Consider the following 12207-nt stretch of genomic DNA (forward strand, 5'->3'; position numbering starts at 1 on the left):
TGTAGATTAAAACTCAAAGACCAGTTACAGGTGTGGCCTATAAAGAAACCTACTTGATGGATAATCTCAAATGTCAACTTGAAGAGATCTAGAATCACCTGCACAAATTCAAGGGAGGTTGTCTTGATCAGGTAATTGCAGGCAGCCACATTCCTTGAGCTAAGATCCTGGATGCTATAAAAGAGGAAAAGCTTAGCACAGGCATCCATTTCCCTCTGCTTCCTTGCTGCAGCTACTACAAGAAAAGCTTGTGCCTCGGGCTCCTATCACATGATTTCTCTACCAGGATGGACTGTACCTGGAATTGTGAGGCAAAATAAGCTAGTCTTCTTGACTTGTCTTTGTCAGTATAGTTACTACAACAGAAACGTAACCAAGACGCTAAGTACAGACACACAGGTTTGAAGGAAATGAATAAATAAAGATAAGTCAACACTAATTCCAAATAAAGCAGTAGTTAATATTAAGAATGAAAAGAACAGGCCGGTGCGAAGGTTGTGGTGGATGCTGAGCCAGCAGCGGCTGAGTTGGGACAGTTTGTGTGCGCAAGGGCGAGAGCGGGGTTATTGAAGTAAAAATGTCCAAAAAAATTCATGTCGGCTCTGTGGTGGAGATGCAAGGAGATGAAATGACACGAATCATTTGGGAACTGATTAAAGAAAAACTCATTCTTCCCTATGTGGAACTGGATCTGCACAGCTATGACTTAGGCATAGAGAATCGTGATGCAGAAGCTATAAAGAAGTACAATGTTGGTGTCAAGTGTGCGACTATCTGTGGGAACACCAGACCTTGAGCAGAGACCCACTTCCCCTTCTGCCTGGGAGTATGCAGCTCTAAGACAATGTTTACTAAAAACATGTTTACTAAAAACAATACAATGCCCGGGGCAATAAGTTCCTGGAAAAGGCCTGCCCACAGAAACCGCCCTGACCTCGACCTTGTCCAAAGACCAACCGCCTCTTCTGCCACGCCCGGATCAGTTTTTGGTGTCAGAGCAGAACCAGCCAGGAGAGAGGAGAGAACAGAAGCTTCTCTGGTGGGAGCCTTTCTTAGGAAGTTTTCTTGAACTTTTTTGGAGCCTGTTTAAAGTTTTCTTTACATCGTTGAACAAGTCTCTGTGTTGTCAATCCCCGACACCCTCCGCACGTCCTCGGACACAGGCGCGCAGCAGACGCGACAACTATCACCCCGGATGAGATAGGGTGGAGGAGTTCAAGTTGAAACAAATGTGGAAATCACCAAATGGCACCATCCGGAACATTCTGGGTGGCACTGTCTTCAGGGAAGCTATTATTTGCAAAACTATCCCCGACTGGTGTCAGGCTGGGTAAAACCCATTATCATTGGGCGTCATGCTTATGGAGCAACTGATTTTGTTGTTCCAGGGCCTGGAAAAGTAGAGATAACCTACACACCAAAAGATGGCACTCAAAAGGTCGTGACATACATGGTGTATAACTTTGAAGAAGGTGGCCGTGTTGCCAAGGGCATGTACAACCAGGATAAGTCAATTGAAGATTTTGCACACAGTTCCTTCCAAATGGCTCTATCCAAGGGCTGGCCTTTGTATCTAAGCACCAAAAACTCTATTCTGAAGAAGTATGATGGACGCTTCAAAGACATCTTTCAGGAGATTTATGACAAGCAATACAAATCCCAGTTTGAAACTCAGAAGATCTGGTAGGAGCATAGAGTCATTGATGACATGGTGGCCCAAGCCATGAAATCAGAGGGAGGCTTCATCTGGGCCTGTAAAAACTATGATGGTGATGTACAGTCAGACTCAGTAGCCCAAGGTTATGGTTCCCTTGATATGATGACCAGTGTGCTGATTTGTCCAGATGGTAAGACAGTAGAAGCAGAGGCTGCCCATGGCACTGTCACACGTCACTACCGCATGTAGCATAAAGGACAGGAGACATCCACCAACCCCGTTGTTTCCATTTTTGCCTGGACCCGAGGGTTAGCCCACAGAGCAAAGCTTGATAACTACTGAGCTGAGCATCTTTGCAAAGGCTCTGGAAGAAGTCTGCATTGAGACCATAGAGGCTGGCTTTATGACTAAGGATTTGGCTGCTTGCATTAAAGGCTTACCCAATGTTCAGCGTTCTGACTACTTGCATACCTTTGAGTTCATGGACAAACTTGGAGAAAATTTGAAGACCAAACTAGCTCAGGCCAAACTTTAAGGTCAAACCTGGGCTTAGGCGGAGAAGTCTTCGTGGTAACTAAGTTCACAGGTTTTTTTTTTAAATAACACTTAAGGATAAAAACAAAAATAATTTTGTAATTGTTCAAAAGACAAAGTTGAAATTTTCTATATGTTTATAGGCTTTTGCTTTTTCATACAGTTATTGCCACCTTAATGAACATGGTGGGGACTTTTTTTTAATTGTATTTTATTGTGTGGTAGCAGGAATTATGTTAGTACCCATTTATATTACCTGTCACTTTTTCCTTGCTCTAATATAAATGACCAAAATAAGAAGTGCTGGAAAAGGTCAACAACAGCTACAGTATGATTCCCTATAAGGGAGGAAAGGAGAGCCACTCCCTCCCCTGTTGTGTGAGCACTGGGGGCTTTCCTGTGCAAATGTTACACTGTGTGTGGGAGAGCTGTGCAGTGAGCTCACACAAGACTTGAACAAATAGAATGTATGTAGCTGAAATGCATGGCAGCCATGTTTGAAAAGAGCATCTATGTGTCCAAAATACTAAGTATATTTTAAGGCCACTGGAGAATTCCACCTGTAGACTAAATGCAGACTGGAGGTTTGCCCTCTTTGATTTCATTTCCTCCTGTGGCCTAGCTTAAGTATTACCTACCCCACATAGCACATTTCATCCATGTGTAATAAGGGAAGCCAAACCTTTTTTTGGATTTCTGTTGGCCTATTTCATTTATTTTATATAAATGTGATTTTTTTTTCAGAAGTTGATATTGAACACTATTCCTGTCCAATCATTCTAAACTATTAATTTTAATTAAAATTAAGTACTAATAGAAAAAAAAAAAGAATGAAGAGAACAGAGAACAAGCCAGGTGTAGTGGTGCACACCTTTAATCCCAGCACTTGGGAGGCAGAGGCAGAGGCAAGTGAATCTGAGGTTGAGGCCAGCCTGAGCTACAGGGCAAATTCCAGGACAGCCAGGGCTACACAATTAAACTAGGTGGGTGAGAGTAGGTGGAGAGTGGGTGGGTGGATGGATGAATGATGCGGGATGGATAGATGATGGACAGACGGACAGGGAGGGAGGGAGGGAGGCGGGGAGGGAAGGCTGTATGGATGGACAGACGGGTGGATGGACAAATAGACAAACCAAGTCTGTCTGTCACAATAAATTTTAGAAAGACCACCTGTGTAGGAGAAACTGCAGGCCAGCCGGCCCGAGACACAGTTGCCCTACCCAGGTGCCCAGGCCAGCCCACATGAGTATTGTGTAGCAGGCCCTTTCTCCCTGAGCCAGGCCTGCCTCTATGCCCAGAGACACATGATCAGAAACCCCAGTGAGAAAAAGGACAAGCAGCAGAGTCAACCTCCTGAGCCAACGGGACCTTGGGAGGGGGTATAAAGGCAGGCCGAACTTCCTTAATAAATGAGTTTGCAGCATGCTCTGCTACTCACTGACTCCCAGTGCCTGAGTCATTGGTGCTGTGTCTTCTCAGTCCCAGCAGGGTCGCCTGCAACACATCTGCTATGGGGGGGGGGCGCCACATTCCATTCAGGGTTTAAAAAAAAAACAGCTCTTAAACTAGGAAGGGGGAATTGTTCAATTTGATAGAGCTATGAGAATTCTGATAAAACAACTTGCAACCGGAATAAAAAGTCTCACAAAGCATACTGAAAACAACCCAAGGAAAAAGGGCAAGTTGTGGAGGCATCTTGTTTATACTCTAACAAATAAAGCTTGTCTGGCTGAGCTAGCTACTGGCTAACAAGAGGTTTGAAGGTCTGAAGATGCCTAGGCAGAAATAGGAATACAGGCAGGATGAAACAGGAACGCAGTCTCTTTTCAGTCTGAGGAATTCAGTTGGGACATCTGTGAGTGAGAATGTGCCGTTGGAGTTGAGGCCAGTGTAAGGGCCTCATCACAAAGGGCTAGCTTAGATAAGCCAATGTAAATACCTTGTCTCATAGTATGAATGATAAAATCACCTGGATAAATGATGATCCTGTCTGGGTAGGGCAGTGGCCTCTAGTCAAAGAAAAATTAGAAGCAGCCCAGCAGTTTGTGCAGGAGCAATTCAATGCTGGCCATATAAAACTCTCCACATCTCCGTGGAATACCCAAGATTTAATTTAGTTATTACATAAAACAAAATTCAATAGTTCAATCTTACTTTTTCTGTAGTAACAGTCAAAGAAGGAACCAAGGCAGGTGATGGTTCTGGTTGTTTCTTGTGTTTCTGTTTGTGTTTGTCCTTTTCTTTGTATTTCTAAAAGTAAACAAAATATTTAAATATTAAACAGTAATTCATATATATGTAATATTCTTTTACAACCATTGTAAAAAAGAAAAAGAAAAAAGGAATCATCCCTTTTATCAGTTCTTATGAATAAAGTATTTATTTTAAAATGACCTTTCCTTATCATTGTTCAATCCAAGTAATAACAATAAATAATTGAAGCCTGTGACTATATAGGTAGCAATATTAGAGAGGGTGTCTGAAATGGCCTTTCCCTTTAATCAGATTAGTGACTACCCTAATTGTCATCATAGAACCTGATGCAAAGATCCACAGCTAAGCACTGAGCCTAGCTCCTGGAGTCCAACTAAAGACAAGGAGAAGCAATACTATGAGCAAAGGGGTCAAGACCATGATAGGAAAACCCACAGAAACAGCTGACTGGAGCTAGTAGGAACTCACTGACTCTGGACTGACAGCTGGGGAACCTGCATAAGACCAAACTAGGACCCCTGAATGCAGGTGACAATGAGTAGCATGGGCAATTTATGGGGCTACTGGCAGTGGGACCAGGATTTATCCCCAGTGCATGAACTGGCTTTTTAGAGCCCATTCTCTATGGATGAATACCTTGCTCAGTGGAGGGGGGGGCGCTAGTTTGTTGACTCCGCCTAGTTTCCTGACCCTTTGTGAGGAGCGAATGGGAATGGAATGGGGAGAAGGTGGGGAAAGGCGGGACTGGGATTGGTATGTAAAATAAAGAGACATTTAATAAAAAGAAGAAGAAGCCTGTGTTTAGAGAGTAACTTCATATATATTATCACACTCAATCACTACACATAGTGAATTCTTTGGGAGCTCCCCTGTCTCATCCACCTTAGTGCTGTGACTGTTTATAGGCACCACAATACCAACTACCATGTACTGAATATTACCGTCCAGTTACTAGACAAACTCAAGGAAAAAATGTTTCCTTGGTATACTTTAAAAAAAAAAAAGGTTAATTCTAGTTTCTAATAACACAACCCAAAGCAAAACAAAAACAAGAAAGGAAGATGGGGGGAGGTTGCAACAGCACCAAGACAAGGTTATAGGATGCAACTGTAAAGTACTAGAAGTAATCTATATCTGAATACAAAACAAAATTTAGTTGAACAAGAAATTACATAAAGATTCCGATTTTGATTACTGTCAAAGATTGTCTACAAAAATGTTCAGTATTATGCATAAATTTTCATTTAGCTAAATATATCTATTTCCCACAGTGCATAAATTTAACCCTTTAGACTACTTTACCTGTTCAAGGCATGAAAAAGGCATTATTATATTCCAGTAGAACAAAACATGTAAAAATTAAAAATATAGTTCTTACAATATTCTAAAGCCATCCACTGTTTCTGACTGAAGCATTAATATACTGCAACAGAAAATTACACAGAATAAAACTTTTCATTCAAATTTCACCAGAAACTTAGTTTTTATACTTCTTTTAATTGGTTGCTCCAAAGTAATCATGCTTCCATTTTTATGCAATATATTATCATTATTCTGTCAACCCCTTGAACTCACTGTGATCAACAGGATATGGTAGCTAATTTAAGACACTTTGCATAGCTACAACTACTACTGACAGGATTTTAGGCATCAGTTAAAAAACAATACAAAAAAAAAAAAGCATTGCCCCAGGGCTGGAGAAGGCTTGGGTTAAGAATGCTTGGTGTGGGGCTAAAGAGATGGGTCAGCAGTTAAGAGCACTGGCTGCTCTTCCAGAGGACTCAGTTTCAATTCCCAGCAACCACAGGACAGCTCACAACTGTCTGTAACACCAGTTCCAGAGGCTCTGATGCCCACTCACAGATATATATTCAAGAAACACAATTTACAGAACAAATAATGATTTTTTTAAACAACAGATAAGAAAGGTCTAATGAACAGTAAAGCCATTCTGTGAAGGAACTGAGGTACCTCTGCCTATGTGTAGCAGCAATACCTAGCCTCAAGTAAATGAATAAAACCAATAACCTCCACCAATCAGCCATCACTTTCTACAGGCCCAAGAATAAACCCAGCTGTCATGACATGAATATGAACTATCCTCCAGAGACTTACTTTATGGAATACTTTATCAAAGAATAATAACAACTGAAGAAAAAAAAGGCATGAGTATACAACCAAATCTCAAGCCAAAGAAAACACAAATCAAAAGTAATAAAATAAGGAGATTTTTACGTAGGGATACTAAAATGTCTTTGATTACATTATCTAACTCATAAGGTACAATTATAGTATAGATGTACTATACTATAATTTTCTGTATAGAGGTTTTCTTGGTTTTTTTGGGGGGTGGGAGGGGGGACACAGTAAATAAGCCATTTCTATATTTATTTACCATATCCTTCCCATACTAGGTATTATTAATAAAGGGTACAAAAGCTGATATAAGTAATAGTAAATGAGCCTGACCATGAAGAAATAAACACTAACACTTCAGAAAGCCTGATGAAAAAATATGCACAAAATAATTATATGAAAAGAAGCTGTGTACAGAGACACATGTAATACAAAGCAAACCATGAAGTAATACAAACTTTGAAACTGTGTAACACATCAAGAAATGTATCTGAAGTAAAAATTTTAGAGCTCAATGAACAGACTATGCCTGGATTACAAGGTTATTAACAGCCTGTATGTACAATGTCAATCAAAAGTCATTAAAAGACAAAGTGACTTTAATGAGTTAATAGAACAAGAGGAATAGACAATTATATATGATCATGAAATATATCTAAATGAGTAGACAAGACTAAACTTAATAATGCTATTAAGACAACTGGTTGCTGGGCAGTGGTGGTTCATGACTTTAATCCCAGCACTCAGGAGGCAGAGTCAGGCAGATCTCTTGAGTTTGAGGCTAGCGTAGTCTACAAAAAGAGTTCCAGGTCAGCCAAGGCTACACAGAGAAACACTGTCTTGGAAAAACAAAAGCAAAACTCAAGTGATCAGTATGGTTCAATATATTTCCAATTTTATTTATTTGTTTGTTTATTTGTTTATTTTTGGTTTTTCGAGACAGGGTTTCTCTGCATTGTTTTGGAGGCTGTGCTGGAACTCGCTCTGTAGACCAGGCTGGCCTCGAACTCACAGAGATCCACCTTCCTCTGCCTCCAGAGTGCTGCGATTAAAGGTATGCGCCACCAATGCCCGGCTTATTTTCAATTTTTAATGTAATTAATTTGAGAGCCTTTCATATACCCCAGACTGTTTTTCAAACTCTGTATGTTCTAGTAGGATTATAAATGTTGATCACTGTGTGCATTTCATTTGGGGTTAGGAACCAAAACCAGGGCTTAGTGCATGTTAGGCAAGCACTCTATCAAATGAGTTATACCCCCATACTCATTCATATTTATTTTTCTACCAAAGGAGTTAGTTACATCCCCAATCTCATTCATAAGGTATTTTCCCTACATTTTAACTTTTTATAAATAGCAAAAAAAAAGATATATACACCACAGAACACAATGTAGAAACAGCAATGATTGAGCAAGTATTCACACAAAGTCTCTGTGGTGGCTTGAATAGGAATGGCCCCCATAGACTCGTGTATTTGAACACTTGGCCTATGGGGAGTGGGGCTTTGTTGGGGGAATCATGTTATCTGGTCCAGCAGATTTGTCTGGTCCATGCTAAAAGAAGTGCGGATTGAGGAAAGAAGCATACAAGAAACAGAAGATACAGTTGGGAGGGAACATCCAGTAAATACTGTAATCAGTTTATTATACAAAGCTCATATCAAAAGGGGGGAAGGGAAAAGACTTCCTTAGTATGCTACAAGGAAAAAACAAATGTAATTACCTCCTTAAAATGCAAAACATTAAGTAACCACACACGCAACCAAATATCCTGTTGTTTATGTAAGACATTCATTAGCTAAACCTTAGGTCAAATATCCCATTGTCTAGGCAAGACATACAATAGTCATAATATACTTTATGACAAACATCCTGTGGTTCAACCTTGAAGGAGCAGTAATAGGCTCAAACTCTGTCAAAATGGAACTTCTATGGGCCTCCACAGTATGTCACTATAGGTGTGCCCTTTGAGGTCTCATATGCTCAAACTATGCACAACGTGACACATAATCTCCTTCTGACGCCTTCTAAACAAGATGTACAACTCTTTCTCCAGCACTATGCCTCCATGCCTCCATGTTCTGCCATGATAATGGACTAACCTCTGAACTATAAGCCATCCTAATTTAATGTTATCCTTTATCAGATTTGCCACTTTCATGATGTCTCTTCACAGCCATAGAAACCCTAAAACACCCTTTTGACCTTGCAATTTCATCAAAAGAATGCACAATCTTAAATACAGTTCACTAAAATATAGGTTCAAATATATCAACATATATATGTAATGGATAAAAAGAAAACAAGCTAAATGCCAAACAGAGGTGTTGGGTGGGAATTATACAATTATTTAAGGATGACTGAAACCAGTATGGTCTTAAGTACTTAAGAAAATGGTCAAGGTGACTTCTGTTCTATGAAGGACTGGTGAGATGGCTCAGTGAGTAAAGATGCTTGCTGTCAGGCTGACGTCCCACACATTAGCCTTTTACCTCCACATGTGTAAGATGCACTCACAGGCACACATACATAAATGTTAAAAAGTAAAAATTTGGGGCTGGAGAGATGGCTCAGTGGTTAAGAGCATTGAATGTTCTTCCAGAGGACCCAGGTTCAATTCCTAGCACCCAAATGGCAGCTCACAAATGTCTCTAACTCCAGTCTAGGAGATCCAATGCCCTCTTTAAAGACTTTGCAGGCATGCATGTGGTCTGACCACAGACAGACAAGCAAGCAAAACACCCACAAACATAAAAATTTTAACCATTCTTTCCAATGTGCCACACAGCAAGCCATACTAAGCTCTATCAACTGGTGAGCTCTGGGTTTAACTGAAAAGACCCTTAAAAAACTATCAAGGAAGATTTTCAGTAGCAACCTCTGGCTTCCATACATACACACACATGCAAATCTACACAAACAATGAACACAGAAAATGAAAATGAAAAATGAATTTCCAACTTCCTTAAGCCACTATGATTTCAGTGTCCCACTACCTACAGAAAAAAATCCAAAAACTGGGAGTGAAAGGATGACTCAGCAGTTAAGAACACTTGCCGCTTTTACAGAGAACCTGAATTCAATTACCAGCACAAACATGGTAGTTCACAACAGTGTACAGTGTAATTAATTTAAAAGAGCTAGTTAGTAATAAGCCTTAGCTATTGGCGGAGTATTTTGTAATTAATAATCATCTGTGTGTTTATTTGGGACTGGACAGTTGGGTCCAACTCCATTTACATATGACACTCATCATGGGGCTGGACTTCTAATAAAGCTTTAAAAAATGATTATAAACATATAAAACACAGAGCCAAGAGAAATTTCACAGTGCATGTCTCTTATAGTACAGAGACACATACCATAGGCAAGGTGTGCAACTTGAGATGCTGCATGGTGGGTTCCACGGTCTCACATGGACCATGGCACAAAGAGGCTTCTACCAGCCTCCGCCTGCTGGATTGAGGGCAAGCCTCACTTTGCATGGCAGATTTAGGGTTTTGCTCATGTAGACAAAATGAGTTAGATATGCACAATAAGAATAGATTCAGACAAAAAGACCTCTGAACAGATCGCAGTGTTTGAAAATGTAGGCTTGTGAGAGACAAGATAAGTGGCAGAAACGATCATAGACTAATAAGATTTACAAATAATAAAGTCCTTAAAGAGGAAATAGAGTAACAAAAAAACTGTAAGTAAAGATGTAGAATACACAGAGAATCTGGATTCCATATTTTATTGTGCTGTCTTTAGATTTTTTTGACCACTAATGGACATATGATAACTGCTAAGAGACATTTGATTGTAAAAGCTACTAAATTGAACCAACCTATATATTTTAAAAATACCTTGACTCCAAAATTTAAGTCAAAAGGTATGTTGCTTTGGGGAAGAGGTTGTGTTTTTGTTTCCACAGGAAATGAAGGGCTATGGATTCATTCCAGGTTAAGAAAAATCAGATTTGATCAAGGAAGACCCCTGCAGTCCTGACTATAGACATAGAAAAATAAACCTAAAGTGACTGCAAGACACATGATGCATATTTTACCTGCTCGACATAAGACAAACAGTCTTTGATTGGTTTTTGTGTAATATACAGTTTATATTTGTATTAATATAGATATGTATATTACCTTTAAAAGTTAACGTATTTTCAGAACAAGGGGACCAGACACCAACTAAACAATCCAGGTGATCCAGAATTCAAAACAGCTTCAAGGCTACTGACTAAGATGACCCAGCCTCACAGACTATGACAGCCAAGATTTAAACATTATTGTAAATTTTCTCAGGGTCCCTCAAAGATTACCAGCACCTACCAATCAACAGAAAGTAGTCTAGAGAACTAAGGCCAAATTTCCAAACATTGTTTTTAATTGTTTCATTTAAGGGGAGTTGGCTACAAATTGTTATTGGCCATGGTCAAGTCAATCTCTTTCTAAAAGAAGAAAGGGAAATATGACATAGAAGTGACGGGATAAAGATAGATTACTGAATATACTTTAATCCAAAAACTTTTAATCTCAAAATATTTTACACTGGTATGGATTTTGGTTTATTGATACAATTTTAAAGTTAATTTTCTAATATGTATATTTCTACTCTTATATAAGATATTATATTTATGCATTATATATTTGATTTTATAAATAAGTTGCATAAATATAATCTTATATAAAAGAGTAGAAATATACTTATCAAATTAATATCTTCTGGTAGTCATAAACTTCTTATAAAAATAATGCTAACATCAGAAACAATAAAGTCTATGTTGAGTTTGCTGAGAATAAAACTAACAAGGTCAACTTTAGAGAAATTCCTTTACAAATGTGCTATTTCAAGTATACAATATATTCTACCTACAAGGTCCACTATACTAACAGCTCTAAGATTCCCAAACTCCCAATTGCACATGAAATTGCACTGAAACTGCTGATATCTGCAAACTTCCTAGACTGTTAAATAAATAATATTAAAGTAAGCAAATTTAATTTTTTTAAAAGTAAAGAAAAAATGGGGACTGTGGTTATAGCTAAATGGTAGAGCACTTAACATAACATGCATGAGGCCCTGAGTTCAATCCTTAGTGCCGAAGGTAGTGGAAAATGAGGTTTCCATATCCCTAAAAAAAAAAAAAAAAAAAAAAACCTAACAGCCCACATGTACACAAATCCAATAGAGAAGCTGTTTTTATAGCTAAAGGATGTTGGAGGGAGGGGTGAGAGGAGAAAGAAAGATGGAAAGGGGATAGAAGAGGAAGGAGGAACCAGGAATTGGTGGTGGCGCCCGCCTTTAATCCCAGCACTCGGGAGGCAGAGGCAGGTGGATCTCTGTGAGTTCGAGGCCAATCTGGTCTACAGAGCGAGTTCCAGGACAGCCTCCAGATAAATACATAGAAACCCTGTCTCAAAAACAAAAGCAAAAAAAAAAAAAAAAAAAAAAAAAAAACAAAGAGGAAAGAGGAGAAACATGATCACAAGTGGAGGCTGCATATGGCCTGCAATTACTGAAATAGTTACTGTATGGTTCTTTATTTAAAAAGCTTACCAAGTCTTGGATAACTGCATATCTTTACACATAAGTGTCAAAGGGTAGTCGTATGGAGAATGCAACTGCACGTAACATAACTTTTACCTATAAACACACAGTCCTCATTTTACCTTT

The 12207-nt window shown here is 39.2% G+C and overlaps 1 protein-coding gene and 2 pseudogenes across 17 annotated transcripts in view; 2 read left to right on the top strand and 1 right to left on the bottom strand.

Annotated features, from left to right (window-relative positions):
* Window positions 1-12207, bottom strand: part of Mllt10 (MLLT10 histone lysine methyltransferase DOT1L cofactor) — a 141147-nt gene that overhangs the window by 61554 nt on the left and 67386 nt on the right. For 16 of the 17 annotated variants that reach the window (XM_040755427.1, XM_040755431.1, XM_040755430.1 and 13 more), the window contains one exon: window positions 4346-4441. In XM_040755427.1, the coding sequence (XP_040611361.1) occupies window positions 4346-4441 (96 nt within the window). Of the gene's footprint in view, window positions 1-98; window positions 421-4345; window positions 4442-12207 lie in introns of those variants that run through there. The other variant, XM_040755439.1, reaches the window with a different exon arrangement.
* LOC121143504 lies at window positions 556-2240 on the top strand (annotated as a pseudogene).
* Window positions 9966-11505, top strand: LOC106022200 (annotated as a pseudogene).

Source organism: Mesocricetus auratus, unplaced genomic scaffold (genome assembly GCF_017639785.1).
Source record: "Mesocricetus auratus isolate SY011 unplaced genomic scaffold, BCM_Maur_2.0 Super-Scaffold_100013, whole genome shotgun sequence".
NCBI classification, from domain to species: domain Eukaryota; kingdom Metazoa; phylum Chordata; class Mammalia; order Rodentia; family Cricetidae; genus Mesocricetus; species Mesocricetus auratus.